Raw genomic sequence first — 25,919 nt, forward strand, 5'->3', positions numbered from 1 at the left:
GAAAACTCAGTTTCCTTGTGGTCATCTACCACTTTTGCCTATTATAATTTTTCTGCCCCCTCTTCCACACTGATAACTAAGCCTTGGGTAGCAGATGTTTTCCATAAGCATCTTATTCAGGGATAAGCAGTCTGGAGTCTCTTATTCTCTCCACATTGACCATTTGTGGTTCTCTGGGTTAATCACCATCTGCTACATGAGGAAGCTTCTCCAGTGAGAGTTGAGAGATGCACTAATCTATGAGTATAACAACAAGTCATTAGGTATCAGTTTAATACTATGTCTATTTAGCAGAATAGTAGTAGTGGACTTTCAGAACTATGGCACAAGCTCCTTGGCCTAATAACAGCATCAGGTATGGACTTCATCTTGTGAAGTACACCTCAAATCCAACCAGAAAGTAGATGGTTATTCTCATAACATTTGTGCCACTATTGCATGAGTGGCAATATTTTGCCAAGTCAGTTGTTGTAGCTTACAGGATTTATAGCTGGGCAAGGTTGATCTCCTCTGGTGGCATGCACAGCACCTTTCCAGTAACTCTGAAAGCCAGCCAGTAAGATGAAGCCATGAAATCAGCTTGATTTCTCCTTCTTTATTGTAAGGTTATATATGCAGTGTCATTAGAAATAGTTTCTTGGGCTGGAGAGATGGCTCAGTGGTTAAGAGCACTGGTTGCTCTTGCAGAGAGCTGGGGTTCAAATCCCAGCACCTACTTGGTGACTAACAACTGTCCATAATTCTAGTTCCAGGGGATCTGACACGATCTTCTGTCCTCTATGGGTACTGCATGTCACAAGTCCACTTGAATACATGAAGACAATATACTCATACACATAAAATAAAAATAAATACACAAATAAATTTATTTTAAAAAAATAAATAGGGTCTTACCACCAAGTTCCGGTGGGTAACCGAAGGCAAAGAAAATAGCCAGTATTGTTTGAGGGTCTATGGGAACTTCAAAAGAAGGAGTCCATTCCTGTCCTTAGATTTTACTTTGCTATCCTATGGTGTCTAGTAGGGGCAATGTCCCCCTGCTCTATGGTAACTCCATTTAATCTCTTTATATATTATATATGTATATATTAAGAAGATTCTAAAGGGGTAATTTTCCATATAAACTTTTCTAAAGGCCTTAAGTGTTAGTTAACCCTCCTGATAGTCCCTCCTTTACCCAGTCCTCCCATCCCCTAACCCCTTTAACCCTCTCTACTCCATTATTCCCCTTTACCCAACTACATCAGTGGCCTCTATCTCCCTTCCCATGAAGCCTCTTCCCCATAGTCATGTACTAGTTTCCTGACCTCTATGGATTATCCAATTAAAACACATCTACCTTTAATTTAAAATTATAAATAATATTACACATGGTTTTAAGCTATTTTCTGGGTACAAGCATTTTGCCTGCATGTATGTAATTGCACTATTTGAGTGCAATACCCACAGAATCAAGAAGAGGGCACTGAATATCCTGGAATTGGAGTTATGGATGGTTTTTAGTTACCATGTGGGTGCTGGGAACTGAACCTAGGTCCTCTGCAAGAGGATTCAGTACTCTTAACCACTAAGCCAAGTCTCTATCCCCAATTATACATCTTTATGAATATCTTTTATACATGAAGCTCCATCTTTTCCATTTTAATATTCTTAATTCATATTGTTTTCCAAATGCACATGATTATCTAACATTCAATCACAGATTTACTAATCTAGTTGAATTTAAAAAAATTATTTTTAAATAAAAATAAAACATTGAAAAGTTCACTGCTGTCTTAACTTGATTACAAACAGTTGTTGCGACTAAATAAATTAACAAACTAGTATTTACATATAAAAAGAATTTGAAAGTAAGAGTATCATCACAAAGTTCTGGTATTAGGAATGACGTATAAAGTCCAAGTTCAAATGTGAACTGGTTATTTTCTCACATTGTGGAGGCCATATATGAGACACTGCATCTTGAAATTTCATACAAATTGTTTTTTTTCCAAAAATATGTTTTTACTGAATTTTGGGCATTTCATGAAATACATCTTAATCATTTAAACCCCCTCCCCTATATGCACTCCCTATTGCTCCCCCCCCCACAACAGATTTCATTCATTTTTTCATATGTATTAAGGCCTATTGAGTTAAGATTGTGTTCCCAAATTGTGTCTCCAGTATGTGAGCACATCTCTGGAGCCTGGTCAGCCTATCTAAGGTCATTCCCTTAAAGAAGACCAATTTTCCCTCACTGAGCAGTGATCAGCTGCCAATGGTTCCTCAGCTAAGTTTGGGACTTCTTGCCCATTTTCCCAGTTCTATGCTGGGTTTTTTTCTGGTTTGAGTTTTCATGGGTCTTGTGCATGCTGTCACCATTGCTGTAAATTCCTATGAGCAAGTTCCCAGAAGCCTAGAAAACTCTGTTTCTTTATGGCTATCTACCACCCTTGGCTCTTACACTCTTTCTGCCCTTTCTTCTGCAATGGTCCCTGAGCCCTGGGTGGCTGAGGTTTAATACTGGAGTCCTATCCAGGGACACGCACTCTGCGACCTTATTCTAAACATTTTGGCAAGTTATGGCTTTCTGTGTTAGTCACCATCTGTTGTGTGAGGAAGGTTCATACCCATTGTTCAGTTTGTCACAGAGGAACCTGGCCTATTGGACTGTGAACTGTCTGAGGACAGAGATGTATCCTATTCATTCCAGTATCCCCCAGAAACTGATGTTCGTGAATTGGTAGACATTTGTTTGATGGTGAAGCTGTCTGACTTTAATGTACTAGATTCCAACCCCTCCATCTTCCTTGAACAGGTTCCCAACATACATGACCATCTTTAACCCTGAACTGAGCAGAAGCTCCAAAGCCCTGCATTCAACCTATGAGGTTAAACTAAACAGGGTCCCAAGAAAGGAAGGGATATTAAGGTTCCCTTCATTCACTTTTTCTCTGATTCTAGATCACATGGCCTCTCTGATTTCCTCTTCAAGTCCCCTCAGATGTGCATGGTGACTCATTCATAGGTCCACCACTCTTGAGGCTAAAGCAGGATAATCACTTGAACTTACGAATTTGAGACCAGCCTGAACAGCATAGTAAGACCCCATCTTACAATAATAAATAAGCAGAGGTGAACTGAACTTAAGAGAACTTAACTACCATCTCACACATATCCTCTCCCCAAGTTTAAAAGAATTTTAAAAAATAGCTTCAGTTCCAAGGATGCTTTTGTGTAAGAATTTCCTACTTGGCTCTTAACAGCAGCCCTGTGGGAACCTCATTCATTTAGAACTCCACCACAGTGCTAACTGGGAATTGCTGTCCCACAGAGTCTTGAGCAACTTCTAGCAGGGATATCCCACTTACCTCCAATTGCCCTCCCCAGTTCCAAAGCATCTTTCAGACTACTACTGGAAAACTTAAACACCAGTGAGCTTTGCACAGTTCATTCTAATAGCTAGACCCTATACATGACATAAAAATAACTCTTGAAATCATGTTCCATCTGGAGTATTATCTACTATCTATTCCTTCTTTTGACATGTATCCATTCTTGGAAAAGAGCCACAATTCATGGATCAAGAGCCGTTCAGTCTCCTCCTCTTTGAGATATTTTCTCAGAGACTTTTTTGCCCTCTTCCTCCAGCTTATACCTGCTGAGTCTAGACACAACTAGACTTTTCATTGTGTACTGCTTACTTTCCAGTCATCCTGGTCTTTCAACTTTTAGGGCTTGCTGTCTGTTGTTCACTCCGTGGGCTAAGCAGTCCCACAGCATGTTTCACAATTCCTCCGTATCTTGGCTCCATTGTAATTCTCGCTGAACCTTAACCTCCTTCAGCCCTTGGATGGCAGCTCAGTCTCTCTAGCCCCTTAGTTGGGCAGCTCTTCACAGTAATTAGATTCCTTGGTCCAATGATAAGGAAGAAAGAATATATATTTAAATGTTCCTTTACATTTTTTAAGGCAATCTCACTATGTATCCCTAGCTGGCTTGCAATGTACTGTTGTATGTAGACCAGGCTAGTCTTTAACTCATGGAGATCTACCTGCTTCTTCTTCCCAAGAACTGAGATTAAAGGCATGTGCCACCACAGCTGACTTAAAGATTTCATTTTCTTTTTTATTTTTGTCGTTTTTATTTTTTAGAGACAGGGTCTCCCTCTAGTCCCAGCTGGTCTGGAACTTACTATGGAAACCAAGCTGGCCTCAGTCTCATAAAGATCCACCTGCCTCTTCCTTCCGAGTGCTGGGATTAAAGGTGTGTGCTACCACACCCAAATTTTATTTTTAATTATGTGTATGAATGTGTCTCTGTGTGGGGGCATGTGCACTTGGGTACAGGTGCCTTCATAGGCTAGAATAGAGTGTCAGATCCTCAGGAGTTGAAGTTAAAGATGGTTGTAAGTTGCCTGATGTGGGTGCTGGGAACCTAACTCAGGTCCTCTGCGAGAGCAGTATGAGCTCTTAACTGCCAAGCCATCTCTCCAGCCCCCCTACTAAAATGCTTTTTAACATGAACACAAAATGGACTTATGACAGGAGGTTTGTACCTACCTAACCACATATTTCCTCTAAGTGTAATGGCTCTGTTGGCCAACATAGCCATTGTGGCAACTTTATAGATTATAACTACTTTGAAAGGAAATTTGCTCCATCTATCTTTTATTTTAATGATTTGTTTTCCTTACTACAATGCATAAGCAGAGGTCATGCCTACCGTGTAACACAGTTTGATTGTTATCCCTAAAATTAAATCTGATGCACAGTAGGTATTCAATAAATAGGCATTGAATTGCAGTGAGTTAGAAGTTGTTCCATTATAGAGACAATTCTCTACTATTTTTGTCTACTGGTTCATAGCAAAGCTATTAGCACACTTGTCAACTCTTAGTAAAAGTTGGCTAAATGCACAAAGGAATGAATGAATGAACAGACTATGAATCTCTCCTCCGACAACAAGCCTGGAATTTAACAAGCGCTTTCATCCAGCTGCTCTAAGTACTCCTCTGATACTATTTCATTATGATTGCCATATTTGTAACACTAGCCTTGAGACAGGCTTTCGTGCATAGCTGCAGTCTTTGATGTATAGCACTATATCCATAATATGCTCCAGAACACTTGCATCTATAATATATTGAAATTGCAAAATGCACAAAACTTCAATGCCCAGGCAAAATGTATAATAAGAAAATAGCTCTTACCTTGATGAAGTAATTTAGTGCACCTTTTTCCAAAGTTAGTAACTTAGCCAAGTTTCATGATATTTCAAGGCAGAAACTATGGCTTCAAATGCATTCTCTAATAACCTTGTAAACTTTTACTTGATGCTCTGCATCTTAAAGTACTAATTAGGTTTCTAAAGGAAACACTAGACTCTTCATTTGCTCTTTTCATGGTGAATTGAAAATTCATTTCTCACTCTTAGCCAGGCTATTGTGATCCAGCTTGGATGCTCCAAGAGGACCTAGGAGTGCTGTAGTTTAAAAGCTATACATGAAATCTGAGTGGGAATACTCCTGGTTTAGTTTGCACACAGGAACATCAACAGGGCCATCCCTTCTAAGAGCCTCCCTAGAGCTCACAGAGAACAGAGATCTGCGGAGATGCATTGCATAGATCCAAAACGTGAAGAAACCTTCATGTAACTGAGTCTTGCTGCCGAGACATGCCTGAGAAATTAGGACTTCACTCTGGTTGTATTAACTATGAGGAAGAAATGGTCAACAGATGATGAGACAGAAATAGAGACCTCTCACATATCTGAAGAATACCACAGGCCACCTGTATGTAGCCCATCACCTTGTGATCAAACATGGAACCAGTACACCCTAGCAGATGACCAGTCAAACAGAAAAGAAGGGAAATGGCACACGTGAGACCATGTTAGGAGATTGTGTGTGGTTCCCCTGAGGCTGCTGTATGCTTCTATTGACACAGCATTGAAGGCTTTGGGTGAACCCTTCCATGAACAAGTTCAAACACAAGAGGCATTTTGATTTGTTCCACTTGTTTCTTCTTTTTTTAGTGCCCTAAATTTAGGAGGATAACAAATGCAGATCAGCAAGCCATTTACCTGGCCACAGCCCAACCCCTCCATCCTAGAATTCACTACTCACTAACCTTTCCCTGTTTTGAGTTCAGATCAAATATCTCTTTCACTGGGAAGCCTTCCAGGGTGTACTTGTAGTTCATTGCAGTCTAAGACATCAACCAACCCTTGCAACATATCTCTAAGCACTTTTCATATGCATGTATAAGCGTCTTCTATACTGTTGTACAAGTCCCATTGAAACTGGGGCTATCTCTGTGTCCTAATAAAGATGAAGCAATATTTGGTGCATTTTTCCTAAGGGTTTTGAAGCTGCTACTTCATTCTTGTTTGGGCATTCTTCCTTCTGTTACTCTCAGCAAATATCATGAGGTGGTCCCAGAAGTTGCTGCTCTATCATCCAGTTTACTGCCCTCTCGTGTGAGGCTGAATTGTGACTCATGCCAAATTCCCACCATATTAAACGGGAAGGCAGAAGAAAAAACAGTAAAAATCAGCTATTTCCTAATGACATGTGACAGCCTTCATCTGCATATGCAACAAATAAAAAGTGAACCAACAGCTTGAGGACTCTAAGGTTTCTTTGTATGGTCAGCATCTATGAGATGGACTGGCCTTTAATACATGTCAAATACTATTTTCTTGATAGATGAATAGACAGACCTAAATTTTGGAGTTTTTTTAACTACTAACTAATTTTAACATAATTAAAATTAATAGTGATTTAGAATACACAGTTGTTTCCCTGACTGATTATATTTTTACCCTGCCAAGCTCATTGCGTCAAGAAGTCTAGCTAGGACTAGCAACATGGATCAGTAAATAAGGTATTTTGCGTCCTGTTGACCCAAGTGTGATCCCTGGAACCCACATGGTAGGAGGAGAGAAACAACTCTGATGGTTGTTCACTGTCCTCTACAAGCATCCCATGTAAAGTATATATAAACACACACACACCACACCCACAATAAATTTTAAAAAAGAAGTTCAACAAACAATCTACAATTCCAAGGAAGACTATTTCATAGATCTAAGTAGGGCTGATGTACCATGTGTGTTTCCTTCACAACACTACTAGCGTCATTACGACTGCACCATCTCTCTCTCATCTTCTACAGCCTTGTCCAGCTGTGCATCTTTTGGGAAGAATGATGAACTAATCTAATCAATTAAGAAACTTACTGGAAATCATTACACAGTGGATTACCTTTTACTGAATGAAATACAGACACAAAGCAGCATCTCTTGAGAGCTGGAATAAGAGTGCCTGGGGAATGCCATCTCTATGTCTTTATGCCATTAAATGATGGGTTAAGGGTGGCCTACAAATAAAATGAGTGCACAGGAAACAGACCACTGACCAGCAAAGAGATTACTAAAGAGTACCTCTTATTCTTTTAGCAATTGTAAACCAAGATAAGAAGAACCTCTCTTGAAATATTTTCGGGAAATAGCAACTGGGAAAGTTGGCTGAAAGATAATGTATTCAGAAAAAGGAGAGACAATGTTTAGGGTGAATTCATAGAGGAATTAATTTGGACTGTTTCATCAAAGAATAAACCCATATTCTAAAGTATGTCAAGCCTCACTAGTGATTAAAATAGTCCTATAATCCTAACTACTCAGGAAACTAAGAAAGGAAGTTAGGAACCTCAAGGCTGGCCTCAACAGCTTAGGGACACACTGTCCTAAATTAAAAAGTAAAAGGAAGAGTGGTGATATGCCTCTCTATAACACACTTGCCTGTAGCATGCACGAGGCCTTGGGTTCAATCCCTGCTACCACAAAGAAAAAAAAATCAAATAAATTTGGAAAACAGTGCAAATAGCAACACAGAGTTGCAAATTACAAGCTAAAAACTCCATTTAGTGTCTTATAAAACACAAAGCGGCAAACATTTTAGGATGTTTCTAAACCATATAACTCACATTGAAGTATTCCTAATATCTAAGATAGATCCTAACACATAGTATGCTTGGTACGTATTTTTGTTGGTTGGCTGAGTGAAAAATGCACTTTTAGATTAAAATGCAGAAATCTGGCTCTGCTTCTGAAAAACTGAGTATCTGTGTATTGAGATAATATCCCACACGTTCGTGCTTCCTGCCTGGGGAAAGCCTTTCCCACTCAGTCATGTGTCTCCTTACATCTCACACTGGATCCACTTTGCTGTTTTATACTATATGTAGAACACATTACTATTTTAAAATCTCTGGGAAGTCCTGCAGATGCCAGATGTTGAGAACTGTGTGAGTATATAATCTAGAAGGAAATTGCTGAGTTACTGGCACATCTATTCAGGTTCTGACTATACCTCCAATGGCTCTCTCATTGCCTGTACCTATGTGTACCTCTGCCACTATAGCCTAAGAGTTCCCTCTTTCTTTCTCCCTCAGCCAATATTTGATGTTCAATTAGTTTCTTTTTTCCTGCTTTACAGACAAAATGCCATCTTATTGTTTGAACTTGTGTTTCTCTAATGTTGCAGAGAATTTTTTGCTTATTTGTGCCTCCACATCCACAAATTATCTTATTGTATTTTTAATTTATTTTCTAAAATTTAGATTATCTTTGAATCATTTATTTACCTAAGCTAAATATTGGACATATCAGTCTTTTATTAGCCAAACATATAACAAATATGTTTTCCTAGTTTATATGCTATCATTCAATTTTGCTAATGACATGTTTTTAAAAGCTATTTACTCCAACATTGTTTGTTATTGAAAAAAGATTGGCAATTAGAGTCCACAAATATGAAAAAAAAGAGCTACAGAAATTTTGTGGTTATTATGAGAAAAGTTTATAATAACAACAATTGCAAAGTCAATACAAATAAATCTTTAAACATGTTACATAGAAAATACATTTTGGAGGCGGGAGAGAAGGCTCAGTGATTACGCATGTGTGCTTCTCTTTTGGATGACCTGAGTTTGGGTCCCAGACCTACACTGGGCAGCAAACTACCACCTGTACCTCCAGCTCTGCCCTTCCTTTATGAATACTTCCATTCATATGTACATACTCACACACAGACACAAAGACACATAATAAAAATAGTAAAATAAACATTTTTAAAGATTGCAATTGAGTGTGCATGGAATAATAACATTCAGTGCAGTTTATCTTTTATTTTTTTATTTGCTTTTATTTATGTGTATGAGCATTTTGCCTATGTATATGTAAGTATACCACATGTGTGTGGTGCCTACCGAAGAGGGAATCGGATCCCTTGAAACTGGATTTTCAGATGGTTGTTAGCAGCCATGTGGATGCTGGAAACCAAATCTGGGTCCTCTATAAGAGCAGTCAGTGCTCTTAACTGCTGAGCCACCTCTCCAGTCCCATCTGTGCAGTTTAAAACACATGAAGCACTAGTGTCCAAAGATTATGGGTAGCTACATATGTGGGAGCAGTAAGACAAAAACTAGCTGCAGGACAATGGTTATGGAGGGTGAGGGTGAGAGTAGGGAGCTTTTAAATGCTTATCTCCTGTCTGTGGATAAGATGCCATTATTTTTACATGTGTAGTGTTTAAGGGTGCAAAACACTTTTTGTTTCACTTTTCTGAATCCATCCATGTCCTTCCACATACATTTATTTACGTAACTACAGTTTTTCAAAATAAAAAGCTGAGAACACATGGTATATAGGTAATAAAACATAAAATTCCTGATTATTTATAAAGTTAAGGAAATTAAAAATGGACCAGTGAAAAGATTCCATTTTCATTTTTATTTATTCTTTATTTTCCCATGATATTCACGGGATTTTTTTTTCTTTTTTCATGTTTTGTAATTTTTTTTCTTTTTTCTATACTTTCTTTAATCTTATTGCCTCAGTTAGTAAAGGTTGCTGCTTCCAAGCCTTACCACCTGAGTTGGATTCCTTGGTCCCACGTATTAGAAGGAGAACACTAACTCCCAAAAGTTTTCCTCTGACCTCCACAAGTATGCCATGACTCCCACTATCCCATACTCAAACTATTTTAAAAAATAATCTAAGAGAAAATTAAGTGAAATTAACTCATTGAACTTAATGTCAAAATAAGAGTTTGACAAGAATGATTTCAATGCCTGATCATTCTTAAGTAGCAGATGTGTATTAATAATAATTTTAAATTTTCAATGTGCTTGGGATGGAGAGACAGCTGAGCAGTTAAAAGAACTGACTGCTCTTGCAGAGGACTCAGGTTTGGTATCCAGCCACATGGTGGCTCACAGTTCTCTGCAACTCCAGTTCCAGGGGATCTGATTCCCTCTTCTGACTTCTGTAGGAATTGCATGCATGTAGCATACTTACACACATATAGGCAAAATACTCATACACATAAATGAAAACAACGTCCTTAATACTTTCTTACTCCAAATGTCTATTCTCTGAAATACCATGCTCTAAAGATAACTGATGTAGACAGCTCTCAAAAATTCAGTAATGGGGGTTAGAGGGATGGCTTAGAGTTGAAGAGCACTGGCTACTCTTACAAAGGACCAAGGTTTAGTTCCCAGCACATACATGGTGGCTCACAACTATCCACAACTCTAGTTCCAGGGGATCTAATTCTCTCTTCTGGCCTCTGTGGGAATTGAATACCATGGTGTGCTTACATGCAGAAAAAAAACAAACACATAAAAGTAAACAAAATTTTAAAAATTCAGTAAGTGCAACACAACCTACTCCTGTTTCTTCTTAAAAAAATAAAGCATCAGCTGGGCCCGGTGGCACACACCTTTGATCCCAGCACTCAGGAGGCAGAGGCAGGCAGATCTCTGTGAATTCAAGGCCAGCCTGTTCTACTTAGTGAACTGCAGGTCAGCGGGGGGTACAGGGGAGACCCTGTCTCAACAAAACCAGAAAAATAAATAAATAAAATAAAGCATCAATAAAAATATATAAATATCAATAAAAAGCTCTAGCCTTTTCAAAAAACAAAGGCATATCTCTTTAGCAACTGTTTCATTGGACAACTATTATAAGCTAGGCAATTCTTTCCTAGACCATAAGACACATTGCTATTTAAAGGAATAGAATTACCAGCACTGTTGACACTTCGTTTATTTACTCATGAGACCAGAATGGTTTAAAATTAAACATTATAATACATTGGACATTGCTGTGAAAAAAGACAGAAATTGACATTCTATAAACGGTGTGAACTTCATTATAACTTTCCTGCAATGCTCTAAAGCAATTCTGCAAAGAAATCATCTACCAAGGCTTATCGTTTGTATAGAATTTTTTAACTTAAAAATACATTTATATATCATATTCCACACTAAGATACTGAGATAATTTGGACATCCATGCTATCAATGGTCTACAGGGTCTGAATTTCTGCTCTCATTTCATAAAGATCCCAAAAGTTCAGCCTCCTGACACTGTTCTAATCCTACCTCATGTAAGTGATGGAGAAGAATCAGAACCCAGGGCAGGTGAGTCTAAGGTTGCATGGTTGTTTCCATCAGAACTTTAATAAGAAAGGAGAGACTCAAGTATCATCATTCAGCCTGGTTCTGGAATGCTAGCCCTTCTGAGCCCAGGCTCCCTTCCCCTTCTGTATAAAATGGCAAACATAAATTACATTTATAGCATTTCAAAAGCATAGGCTAATCCCTACAAAGCTTCAGCAAGTCCTGCCATGTTCTTAAAAACATAATTTCTAAGTTTTGGTTTCTGCACCATTGTGGTGGTGGTGGTGAGACAAGGGTACATGAAGCCCAGGCTGGCCTTGAACCTCCTGTGTAGCTGAAGATGACATTGAACTCCTGATCTTCTTTCTTCCAGCTGAGATAAGAGGTATGCACCACCATGCTAGGTTTCTATGGTCCTTAGGATAGAACTCAGGGCTTTGTGCATGCCAGACAAGCACTCTGTCAATTAGGTTACACTTCTAGTCCTAATTTCTACTTCTTTTTATTAATACCATTAATTATTCTTCCTTGTGTGTGTACATGTCTGGGCACACATGTGCCACAGTGCTTGTCTGGAGGTGAGAGTTTTCTCCTTTCTCCATCTGGGTCATGAAAATCACACCGAGGTCATTAGGCTTGGTGGCAAATATCTTTACCTGCTAAGTAACCTCACCAGCCCCTTATTTCTAATTTTCAGACAGCCTAACTTTATCTTGGTTTTAATTTAAGCTAATTCAAACTACTGGTTGTTATAACACAAGAATGATATTTTCTAACCTACTATTTTGGTAAAAATTCTTTCTGAGTCACTGGTGTTATATAGTAACCTATTTGAGGAAATTCAATTATGACTTTTTTTTTACAAGACAGTTATGCTTGCAGAGAAAGCAGTCTTAATTAATCACACAAAAGAGGCACCTCAGATATTTAGGTCAGCACAAGCTTCTGGAGTTTTTGTTTTCTTCCCCTTTGGTCTGGAGGGTAATTAGCTCTTTGGTATTTGACAGGGCATGCTATCTCTGTGACTCACCAGTGTCAGCTAAGGTTGTCTGGCTATGACTTCATAAATAAGCTTTGGAATCAGGAAACACCTTTAGAAAGTTTTCTTCATTGAGGACTGGGGATGTAGCTCAGTTGGAAGAGCGAATTGCCTAGCATGCACTCAGCCCTGGATCTGATCTCCAGCACTGCATACGCTGAGTGTGGTTGTCCATGCCTATAATCCTGGCATTCTACAGGTGGAGGCAGAGAGATCCTAAGTTCAAGGTCATTCTTGGCTACATAATGAGTTCAAAGGCAGCTTAGGGTGTAGGAAACCCCATATCAAAAACCAAAACTAAGAAAAAGAAAGTCATTTTTCCTCCTGTACCCCAAACTAACCAATTGCTAAAGATAATGGATACTGACTGTAGCAGTCACAGAGATGTTCTTAGAATTCTGACTTGGGAAATACTGAGGCTACATCTATGTGCTCATCAGATGACCAGACATTAAGTTTTTTTACTAGAGCCTTTAGGAGAACCTCACTTTCATTAATTCTGTTCTCCTTTAAATTTATATACTAAAAACAATCTGCTGTAACAGAAAAATGCGTCTTCCAGTCCAGACTCCCCAGAGGGTATGTCTTCATTTTGAATCCAGAAAATGAGAGTAGAATTTCTACACTGTGGACAATATTTTGAAAAATTACGTGATCATATATGTACTTAGAATGTAGCAGACACATTACCCAAAGAGCAGATGCCAGATCTCAGCATGTTGATAAAGCTGCTTGGTCCTCTAAGTTCACATTGCTTAAGAGTTCTGGAAAAGTTCTTGCTAGTGCTCTGTGCTCAATGAATAATTCTATTAGAATCTAAGAGGAATAAGCAAAATTGGTCAATTGCACATGAGAGTGATTCTATTATGCCCAATAAAAGATGATACAAAATGAATAAGGTTGAATGAGTCAAGAACCCATCACATTACAGACGTTGTGTTGTATGGTACTGAGAACCTGAACCAAAAGCAGTCACACTATGGGACCTTGGAGTCTGCTTCCAAAACACACAGAGAGGTCTGTTTGCTACTCAGCTAACCATCAGTGTTTAGCTCTGTGTCTGCTTTGGGAGAACCAATGGATTTACCCAATGAGTGTGTGAAGGAAACAGTCCCAGAATCACTATCAAATAGAAAAGGAAGTTGTTCTTCATCCAAGGAAAAGAAATGTAGATTGTGCGTGTTGAGATGGCTAGGATTTCTGGGTGTGCTTCAAGTCTAAATGAAAACAGTTCTGCAGAGTTCATTTACACAATCCCGGTGAAGTTGGAGAGGTGATCTGTACTCATTTGACTGTATGAATAATAACCGGGGAAGGCATTCTGCGTGACCTAATCTCTAGTCCAGGAAAATTCATTCCAATGACCCAGGACAGATCCTCTCCTGGCAGGGGGCACTCATTACGAAAAGGTTGGGAGGATGATCAAACGATTGAAACCTACTGCAACAGTGGGAAGACTCTTGATGCTCGGGGTTGGCTAATTAGAAAACATGGCAAGCATTGATAAATCTGATGACCTTTTAGACTCAAAACGTGAGCAGCTGGAGGCATCTGAATGAGTCGAGTATCACCAGCAGGTATAGATTTTTAGCACCAAAGCTTATGAAGAAATGAGGCTGAAGAGGTGGCTGAGCAGTAAAGAGCACTGGTCACTCTTACAGAAGATCTGGATCTGGTTCCCAGCACCCACATGGTGGCAAAGAACTGGCCTTTTTGACGCGAGTTCCAGGGTATCCATCACCCTCTTCTGGCCCAGCATGCACAGGTGCACTTGCGTATATGGAAGCAAAATGTTCATACACATAAAATAAAAATAAATCAATAAAAAGAATTTTTAAAGAAAGTTCATAGAGAAATGCAAAGGTGTTTGTGTTCCAGCAATGTCTTATCCTGTCTCAACTTTGTGCCGGAAGTCAGCATTCTATCTTTTGAAGCAGGGTCATTGCCACAACTGACTTTTCTCTTTTTTCTTTCCCAACCAGGCCCTGCTGCAAAAAAGAAGTATGTCAGTTATAATAACCTGGTTATCTAACCTGTTCCATCCCATGGAACCGCGGAGGAGGAAGATCCTCAGGTTTTCCGTCACCCAACCTGGCATAGGACTCTTTTGGTCCTGCCCACTTCCCATCACCGGAGGAGCTTCCCCGGCCGGGAGACCAACGTTAGAGGATCCATGTGTCCTAAACAGCTGCTTCATGAGATATTCTTACTTTATCTTGGCTTAATAAGTCACTGGCATCAGCACTGCCATTTTGGCTGCAATTCTGGACTCCCAGACCAAAGGGAGCATTGAGACTCAAGTCCCACCCGGCTCTTTGGGATGAATCCCGGAGAGCCTCAGGACAGTTTTTTGGGGTTGGGGGGGGGGCTGACTTGTCTTTCTACATATGGACTTCCAGGCTGCAAGGTTTTGAAATTTTCTGTACAGTTTGTGAGGACATTTGCACTTTGCCACCCGATGTTGTACCTTGGTTCACTGTTTGTTTTCGAATGCCCAGTTTTCATAGAATCCTATCCGACTCTCAGATGGTGGAATCTTCGGGAAATTTTTGAAACAATTAAAAAATAAAAGATCTCGGCAGACATAAGAAAACACAAACTCTCTCTCTCTCTCTCTCTCTCTCACACACACACACACACACACACATACATCTGTATATGACTGTATGACTATAGTACCACGGAAAATGTTATTTTTTTTTAAAAGACTCAAAAACATATTTAAAGACCAAAAACTGTGCTGAAAAGCTATGCCCCACCTATCTTTGGTAAATGGTAGGTTATGTGAAAGAAAAACATTGGCTAAATGGAATAGAAGTCTTGATCTTGGAATGCATGCCAGTAATGTATTTTACAGTACATGTTAATAATTTATGTTTGATATTTGTATTTGTGTTTTCCTTTGTTATTTTATTTAAGGTACATGGCTATTTTGCAATAATTTTAATAAGTATTAAGATATTTGAAGGAAAGTATGGATTTCTCATGTCTTGAGGTTTTGTTCATGCCCCCTATGACTGACAAATGTGATAAGGACTTAAAAAGAAGCATGTATGTTTTTTACTGTTTGTAATAAGTACTTTCGTTAATCTTGCTGCTTATGTGTCAATTTAGTGAAAAAAAATCCCTTGCTGAAAAATACCCGGTTTCCATTCTCTTCCAATTCTGTGGTATTGTCCAAGAATGTATCAATAAAATACTTTGGTTAACTTTTTTATTTTCTGCAGTAAATAATTTAGTTGTTTTCTCCCTTTTGGATGCAATTTATCCAAAACTGAGTAAGGAGTTCTAGAACCACATGGACCTCTGAAGCTGTGAGTTCAAAGCTACAATAATAGCTGAAGTGTGTATCTAAATCCAGAGGAGCTACGTGCATACTTAGGAAAGGAATAACCACAAAGTCCTTGCATTTGTTTTCTGTACAACTGAAATTCAACCTGAAAATTCAGACTTTAACTCAGCAAGCTCCCTATAAAAATATTTAGTTAAATGTTTTTCTGGGGCCACTTATTAAAGAGATAAACCTTTCTGAAAATTTTAACTAAAAGGGTACAAATAACAGAGATACTTAAGACACTGCATTTGATTTTGCAAACAAATATGGTGGCCAGGTTTGTTGAGGCAAAAATAAGACTTGGGATTCCCAACTCTCTAGAGCAAAATATGCCATGGATTCACTCAGAGCAGTATAGATGCCACAGACATGGGATGATCTGTTTGCACAGAGGAATACCAGTGTTTAATGCTCTAAGTGGGTCCCCAAAACCAACATGTGTTTAAATGTTCCCTGGTAGGGCTAGGGAGATAGCTCAGATGGTGAAGCTCTTGGCACACAAACTTGAGGACCTGAATTTGATCCTAGAACCCACATTAATAAAAAGCCAAAGTTAATGGTGTTCACTTGTAACTCCACCAGTGTAGACAGAGAAAGACAGAAAGGTCCCTGGACAACCAGCCTGACCTAATTGTTGAGTTCCAGGCCAATAAGAGACCCTGTCACAGAAAAACAGTGGCAACATCTAAGATTGACCTCGGGCCTCTACATGCACATACTGCACAGGGTTGCACACCCGCATGGACACACACACACACACACACACACACACACACACACCCCACACACACAATAAAATAAAATAAATGACTAAATAAATAAAATGAAATCTCCCTGGTGGATCTGTCACTAATGTTTTATGTCTGTTAAATCCCCATGTGCTTCCTACCTGTGGTTTCTATCAACTTTCCCTACAGTCCCTTGCCCAAGCAATGCTTTTACAGATACTACAGAACTAATTTTAATATCAGAATAAATAAGATAAATTACATTTCCCAATTTCCTCTATCCCTTATCCACCTCTAAAGAAAGACCATGGGAAAATTACAAAGCAAAGCAAAAATGAGTTTTAGATTATCTACATTTTTCAAGTTGTAGAGCCAGTCAAACTGGAATGAAAGCTAGCTCATCTTCCTGCTAACTATCCTTGGGTAAATTATATAAACAATCTGAATTCCCAATTTTCCTCAGCTAGAAAATGACTTGACAAACATCTTACCTCATAGAGTTATGAGGGTTAAAGACCAAATTCCTGCCAAGGAGCAGAAAGGTGCTTGGAAAACTCTTATCCAACATGTCAGTTCTTAGGACCATGACTTCTAATGCCAACAACAACAGAGCTGTTACACTTTTTTGGAAGTTTTATTTATTTTTATTTGTATAATGTTTTGCCTGCATGCATATGAGTGTGCCACATGTGTACAATGCCTGTGGTGGTCAGAAGAGGGCATCAAATTCCCTAAACTGGAGTTACAGATAGTTGTTAGCCACCATGTGGGTGCTGGGGTCCAATCCAGGTCCTCTGCAAGAGCAGCTAGTGCTCCTAACTGCTGAGCCATCTATCCAATCCTTATTAAATTTTAAAAAATCCACAAACAAGCAAACAAATTGAAGCTTGCAGTGCCGTCACATTTCAGGTATGATAACAGAATCTGTAAGATAGTGTGGGAGCAGGTCAGGCTATTTTGTGGCCATGTGGTAGAATTAAGAAATTATATGAGATCCTTTCTCAGTTATTCAAATGTATAAAACAAAGACCACTCAGGGGCAGTAAGAACATACTGCATTCAGGATAACAGCATCCTTCCAAAGGTATCTGTTGTATGTATCCATCCTCACAGCAGAACTGAGCTAATAATGGTCAATACTGAATATGATACATGATAAATCTGTATAAGAAATATACATGTACAAGGAATCATTAATATTTATTGCATAGTTTATATAGCTTATGCATGTTGCATACCTTGAAATGTACACTTTTATCAACATGATTAGCCCTGAAAATGTAGTTCTAACATCTTCCACAACCTCCATCTCCCACCCCATAGTTGGCATTCCAAATTGTCTATACCCACACAGTAGTCATATTGGAAAATGTTAACATCAGTGCCATCTTGAATCTAAAGTGTCCCCTAAAAGTCCCTATGTTATAGACTGGGTCCCAGCTTGACATTTTGAGGAGGTGATGGAAACTGTAAGTGGAAGACCTTGCAAGAAGTCTTCAGATCATTCGGATATTGCTTAGCATAGTTTCCCCAATATTTATAACCCCATTTCCTCCTTTCTTTCTAGTTCCTTCTCAGCTATCACTATATCTGAGATCTTTCCTGATAATTTCCAAAAGGACGGTCTTTCTCCTGCACCCTTGCTTAATTTTCCTTTATGACATTAATGACGATTATCAGACTTTGTAGATTTGTTTTGTTTTTGTCTGGCCCCCTTCAGCAATCTGTTCAGCAGATCAGATAATTATAGATAATCTTTAACACTTAATGTTTGACAGGTAGTAGACTCTCCTGTAGATGTTTGCAACTGAGTCAGAGAAAGGAAGAATCAATATATGAAGCAAAAGCACTAGAGAACATGGCAGGAGGGGTTATGCTTAGTCAGGGTAGCTAGCTCCACAAAAGGAGGAACCAGAGCTGGGACTGGAAGACTGGTCACGACTCAATCAAGAGGAAGGGAAAAGGAAGGTGCGAACTGTCTGATACCTTCATGCTCTACAGCAAGGCAGAAAGCTGCTTCTACCAGATGAATGTGCATTACTCAGAAGATGAGCCTATCTTTTGGGGAAGTGAATTGGAAACTTGATGCAGACTGGTAAATACATTAAATCAGAATGTTTTCTTTCAGAATCACCCCTGTAATCCTGCCCAGTAGTTGGCACTCACGAGGCTGAGGCAGGAGAACTGTCATGAGTGCAAGGCAAGTTTGGACTACAGAGTGAATTTAAGACCAGCAAAGGCTATAGCATGAGACCCTGACTCAAACAAACAAACTACAAAGGCATGAAAGAGAAAACGGGAGAAGACAGAGAGTGATTAGAGTGGGAAGGCACTAGACTCCTTATTAGAATTCTGTCAGGGTTAGAGCTCTAAGCTCTGCTACTTACCAAGGTCAGAGGACAGAATTACAATTTCAAATCTTAATTGACTTTATTTTCAAGCCTCAATTTGTACAGCCCTTCATTCTAAAAAATGGATTATGTGTTCCAGCGAGCCAAGCAGATGAAGATGGCTTCAGAGAGGAAAGTCAGGAAAACAGAGGCATTAAAATGAAGATGGGCTGTTTCAAAGTGACTTTCTTCAAGGAGGAACAGGGAGAGGGAGCAATACCAAAATCACTGATTGGTTAACATCAGTTGCCTTTTCCTGTGTCAGAATTAAATTAGAGAGAACTTCACAACTATGCCAAGGGAAAGTGGCCAGCTAAGCCAAGCTGGCTCCTACCACTCTGATCCTGATACAGCTTAGTTTTGGCCCAATGAAATAAAACTTTAGCAGGAATTATTCCATTTTTATTTCCAGTCTTGTCTGTTGGGGCTCAGTGCAGGAACTTAACTCAAAGCAGGGGCCTCCTCTAGTTTTAATTTATTATCAGCTATGCACTTATAGGCATTGCAGGAAGCCTGGGACCCTCCCACTCTTTCTCTTTGTAATGGAGATATATGGATGCAAATCTCTTTCATTCATCAGGAGGACACTCTATCAATTTGTTCCAGAACATTAGCCTCATTCTAGGAGTATGCCAACCAAGAATGAACACCATCATCTAAAACAACATTGGACATGGTGACCAGGGTCCAACATGGGAAAGAATAAGCACTCTGCTGTTGTCTCCACAGTGGACACAGCCTAAGGTATTCAGCAGGATAGTTGGCAGCAGGTTCATACAAATAAAAACAATTAGACTCCAACAAACTGACATCCCAGAGGCCCTCAGCTAACTGCCTGCCACGTTATTTCTCATTTGGTATTTCCTCTATAATTTATCCTCTTGAAAATTTTGCTTTATAGTGTTGTCTTCTGTGTCTGCTAATTCCTAAGACCTAAATATATTCTCCACCCTTCCATCATTTGTCTTGATGGTAAACATACCTTGCCAACCCTCAGCCAAGGCACTTATAACATTTTGGAAGATGACGGGACTAGACTAGGACCCTGGAGGCTTCTCCAGATACGTGGAAATTTGTTATTTATTAGCACCAGATGGGTAATAGGCATCTGGTCATTTCGTCATTTAGAAGCAACAGAGCACTACAGTACCAGTTAGTCTGAGTTATTATCTCTCATATAGAATAATAATAAATATATCACAGCAGGAGGCATCTGTCATGTTTTGTGAAAATCAAGACACTTGAATCCACTAATTCCAATTCTCTACCACCAAAGGAGACCATCACCCAAAGAATCCTACTAGCTTCTATAACTGACTTTTCTCTTGCATACCATGCTAAGACATCTGTCTGGTACCCTTCACTGCAATCCTGCCAAGGAATCAACTCAGTCTCATGTGTAATTTCCAAGGTCTTTCCACATGGAAGCTCTGGATGCTCTGTCCTTACCTCCAGATTCTGAGTTCAGTTCCCATTCTCCAAGTGCACTTAAGGAGGTGAAAAGAGCATGCCTGAAGACCTGTAGGACGGGGACTGGAGAGATGGCTCATTGGTTAAGAGCACTGACTGCTCTTTCAGAAGACCTGGGATCTAACCCTAGCATGCATATGGTGGCTAACAACTGTCTGTAACGCCAGTTCCAGGGGATACAATGCCCTCTTCTGTCCTTCACAGACATTGTACAACACAGGTATATTTACATACATGCAGGCATAATACAGCCACATAAAATTAAGTAAATAAATCGCTTTTGAACCACACTGTACTTCTCCTGCTGCTTTCTGTCCCTTGTTTTCATCTTAAAAAGAGCCAGGAAAACCATCAATAGAGAAGGTGGGAGCACAGTACAAGTTCTCACTTCTTTCTTGTCATGTGTATGTTTTACAAATGTGTCTCAAACCTTAATGAGCTGAAGGGTATCGTAGAGCATGAGAGTTTGATGCAGCAGTGAGGACCCTGGTTCCTGCAGTCGAAACAACCTCCCTGGAGAGGATTACATCATGCTAGGAACCCTGAACTAGAATTCTTTTCTCATATATATTCTGGTTGTATATTAGACTCTCTAAAGGATTTTCAAATACTCCCATGACCAGACCTTACTTCAGAGACTCCAGATTCGCTTGGCCTGGAGTAAACCTTTGTCTTCTCCACCTCCCAAGCTTCCCACGTGACCATAATGCAAGTAGGTCAAGAATTAATATTCCAAACTGCTTTGTGGGCATTAAAAGTCCTTACAGGGTATATAAAAACACACAGTGCTGGACATGGTGGCTCAAGCCTATAATTTCTACATTTAGGAGGCTGAGGTAAGAGGACTACCACAAGTTCAAAGTCAGTTTTGGCTGCATAGTGAGTTTCAGGCCAGCCTGGCTACCAGTAGGAGCTCCTGTTCAAAAACACCAGACTGACACATGCCTATAATCTCAGCACTTGGGAGGCAGATGCAGGAGAATTGTATCAAGTTAAAGAGCAGCCTTGTCTACAAAGTGAGTGCCAGGACAGCCACAGCTGCACAGGGAGACCCTGTCTCAATAAACAAAAATCAAACCAGGAGGAAACAAGAAAACAAACAGAAAACACAGTGCTGTGCACCACCCTTAGAGTTTAATTTTACAGGTCTAGGGTAGGGCTAGTGAAGTCCATTTCAAACCTCTCCTCAGGCAGTGGGGACAAGATATTGCTACTGTTGCTCCTTGGACCATACACTGGTCGAATTTCATCCACGAGGCTGCCCTTCCCATGTCTTCCTTTACACATAAGAAAGGATAAAGGTTAGCCAACAGAAACCATTGTTTTGTGGTCCTTGCTGCTCTACTATGGTGACCTGTGCTTACCGCTATCACCTTCCAGCTTGGATGGAAAGGTGAAAACCCGATGCAAGTTTGCTGGCCAGTCACATGTGTCTCCTCTGTCACTTCTCTCTTCATTCCTCTCCCTTGGGGTCATGACTAGAGAGTTCCTTGCCCCAATGTGCCTTCCCCTGTCTTACTGCTATCTCAGGTTCATCACTATAGTTACTTGTGACTCTGAAATCTGTCCTTCCCAGGCCTTGTCTCTTTGCTTGGCTATGTCCAGTTTGCTAAATACATCCTCCCATAAAGAACACAGAGGACATTGGTTCTTTCCCCTAAGACTCCCTTTTCACTTCATCTACTTTATTGGTCCTAATTATGTTTAGGAAAGGAATTCTTTTCTCTTTCACTGTGATATAATAGGTGATAATAAGACATTTAATAAAGATATGCTTTGGGCATATATACTATGCCAGGCACCATGCCAAATTCTTGGAGACAGAGCAGTTAGCAAAGAGCTCAGTCCCTCCTTTGAAGTGCTGTACTCTACAGATAGGTTGACTCCTCACCACATATTCTACATTAGTCCAGAATTGACCCTTCAAGATGCACAGCCAGATCCACTGCAGAACCCAGGCTCCCTGCTTTTCTTCTGTTCCTCCATGGGCCCTCCTTACTTCTATTTAGAAACGATAGGCATTCTTACATCTTATTTTACTAATTACTCTATACTTTACTGTCCTGTGGTCTCTAAGAAGCACAGTTCCAATCATCTACACACCTGCTTTTATAGGTGGGAAATGGCTTTGCCTCTCAACAGGAGGAAACTATTCACTATGAAAAAAGGAAGTGGTGTTTTCTAGGGGAGCAACTGTCATTTGAATCACCCAGCCAGATAATGGCATCCACTGTTAGAGTTAAGAGGCGTATTATTTCTTTTAGCCATCTTCTTCCAACAAACAGGAAGGGTTTCAGAAGACGCTGCATGCGACTCTGAGACACACAGTGAGCTGAGGGGGCAGGGCAGCCTTTGCAGTTCCTCAGACAAGTGGTGCATGGACATATTATTGGGACACTGGTGGTGTGCTAACCACTGTACTACCCAATTCACATACTCCATCACATTTAAACTTCAAAGCACCTCTGTGTATGCATGGGTGTGTGTGCCTACATATGTAAACATGTATGTAGGCTAATACTATCCTCACCTTTAAGACAAAACAAAAAGAGAGTAAGTGAATGAATTCCATAACATCATGAGTTGATAAATAGCAGAGCTGGGATTTGAATTCCTAGGATTTGACTATGGATCCTACACCATTAATCACCAAGTTATAATGCCCAGAAAACCACCTTGTTCTCTATTGTTTAAAGTTCTGTTAGAGATTGAGCCAAGGCCATGTGCATGCTAATCACATGTTCTAACACCATTCATTTTCCCCAAATACCAATATAATCACCACATATGAAGTAAATCTCTAACTAGAATGAAACATAATTTTTCAAAAGATATATATATATATTAACTGTGCATAATAATTATACAAAGATGGACTGATAAACAGTATTGAAAGTGACTCAGAAGGAAGAATATTATAAAGAAATGCTCACAGTTATTTCAAACTTATCTCAACTGTTAAATACACATATACATCCCAAGAAAGATCCTTGAAAGAAATACACAAAATGAGGTATGCGATTAGGAGTTATTGTGTACTGTTCATTGTATCCTTTTGCTTTCCTCTTCCTTTGCAATGCTGATGTGCTATATTTATTCTGAGGGAAAGAACAGTGTCAAAATCACCCTACAGATTTCTACTCAGATAGCAAACAGTACAGCATGCAAGCTTCTAGTTCAAGAGGCTCCCTGACACGAACTCCAGAGCAGCTGTTCTTGACCCCTGTGACTACAGCGGAAAGACCTGGGGGGCTTCTGCGAACTACCCAGGCATACCATCCACCCCATACCAACTAAAGCAGAAAACTTGAGGGATATGTACACATAGAGATGTATTTCTTAATTTCCACAGAGCAAGCTCTTCAGGTAAACATGAACATCGGAGACTAAGGATTGAATAGATATTGGTCAGTAGAAATGACAGCCATTCCCACAAAATATAGAACCAATTCTCATCTGTCTTGCATATAACACACAGGTTCAACACCCAACATAAAAACTAACATCTCTAGAAGGCCAGGGGGATGACCCTGAAATGAAGTTACAAATTTTTTTGTGGGATTAGGTGATAGTGCATTCTTAATGTCTTATATTTTATTATATGTCCTCCTTGTGTGCATTTGCAAATATACCTTTGAGCAAACAACTCTACAGAGATAGAGAATATATATACATGTGTATATATATATATGTATATATACATATATATGTATATATAATCTTTTGTTCAAACACATCAGCCTCAGGACAGAGACATAAAAAAATCCACTTAATTGAGTGAAAATATTTTGGAATACTTTCTCATATTATAAACAAAACTATCATTTTCAGATGGGGTATAGACATCAATGTCAAAAGAAAAACAAAAGGTTTCTAATGTCATTTTCAGACATCAATGAAGGGGTGTAGACATCAATGTCAAAAGAAAAACAAAAGGTTTCTAAAAGAAAATTTGAGGGAGTATCTTGGTTGCAGAGAAGAGTTTTCTTAAAGAAGATAAAACAGTACTAACTAGGAAAGAAACTATTGATAATTTTTTAGTATATTAAGATTAGGGCTCTTATTCATAAAAGATACTGAAAAATCAGTGGAAATAAAGTTTAACCTGTCATATAACATTTATGATATATGTATGTACATATATGTATATGTGTATATATATGCATATATATATATGAACCAAAGAAAGGAAATAAGTGATAACTATTAGGAATAACAGCTACATGGAGTATATACATAGATAGAGATTATCTGTTACCTATATGCATTCTGAATGTGTGCATTCCTCTAGAATTGATGATAAAATACTATTCATTGGTGAGATAGTATTAGGAGATGGACCTTTGGGAAGAAATTAAGATTATGTGTGAGGGACTGAAAAGATAGCTCAGCAGTTAAGAGCACTTGCTCCTCTTACAGAGGAACAGTATTTAGTTACCAGCACCCACATAGACATTCACGACCTTCTGTAACTCCAGTTCCATAGTATCTGACTCCCTCTTCTGGCCTCACTGGGCACTTCATACATGTAGTACACTTACACACATACAAATAAACATTTATACTTATAAAATAAAAATAAGTATTAAAAAAATTTTAAAAAACATTAGATGTGATCATGAGGATGGAACCCTCATGAATGAGATTAGAAACCCTTTTTTAATTTTCTTTTCATTTTATGTGTATGAGTGTATTGCCTGCATGTATGTAAATGCACCTGTGTCATGCAATGCCCACAGAGGCTCAGAAAAGGGTGTCAGAACTGGAGTTACAGATGGTTGTTAACTGCCATGTGGGTGCTGGGAATCAAATTCATGTTCTCTACAAGAGCAGCTAGTGCTCTTAATCACTGAGCCATCTCTCCAGCCTTGAGATTAGTATCTCAAGAGACACCAGAGGCAGGTATAAGCAGCAATCAATCTTCAGTTAGAAGATGGTCCTCACCAAAATCCATCCATGTCACACCCTGATCTCAGATTCACCATATCCAGAACTCGAGGAATACATTTATTTTGTTTACAAACTACCAAGCTAATGGTACCTTGTTATAGCAACCCAGGCTATATGCATCTCTATTGATGCTGCGTTGTATGTATGAAGACATACATTCATATAGGTAAACAACGTGTTAGAAACACACTATCATTAAATCCCACAAAAATCAACAAGATAAAAGATAAAAAAGTTGAGATGGTTAATTTCAACTGTCAACTTGATCAGATTAAAAGGTGCCTAGGAAAACTTTGAATATGTCTGGGGCATTTCCAGAGAGAATTGACTGAGGAATTAAGACTCTTCCTTTTGAATGGAGAGATGTCTCAGAGGTTAAAAGTACTTCCTTCTTTTCCAGAAGACCAAAGTTCAATTCCCTGGATCTATTTAGGGTGGCTCATCACCATCTGTAACTCCAGTTCCTGGGGGAATCTGATTCCTCTTGCCTCTGCAGGCATCTACATGTAACACACATTCTCTCTCTCTCTCTCTCTCTCTCTCTCTCTCTCTCTC

General features: G+C 39.2%; 1 protein-coding gene across 2 annotated transcripts in view; it reads left to right on the forward strand.

Annotated features, from left to right (window-relative positions):
- The window catches only part of Grm7 (glutamate metabotropic receptor 7), a 998,867-nt gene extending 983,144 nt beyond the window's left edge, over positions 1–15,723 (forward strand). For both annotated transcript variants that reach the window (XM_008854801.2, XM_008854803.1), the window contains one exon: positions 14,475–15,723. Coding sequence is in view for 1 of the 2 variants with exons in the window: in XM_008854803.1 (XP_008853025.1) it covers positions 14,475–14,524 (50 nt within the window). In the remaining variant the exon portion in view is untranslated. The remainder of the gene's footprint in view (positions 1–14,474) is intronic.
- The last annotated feature ends 10,196 nt before the right edge of the window (positions 15,724–25,919 follow it).

This window comes from Nannospalax galili, unplaced genomic scaffold (assembly GCF_000622305.1).
Source record: "Nannospalax galili isolate Female #2095 unplaced genomic scaffold, S.galili_v1.0 scaffold406, whole genome shotgun sequence".
Lineage (NCBI taxonomy): Eukaryota > Metazoa > Chordata > Mammalia > Rodentia > Spalacidae > Nannospalax > Nannospalax galili.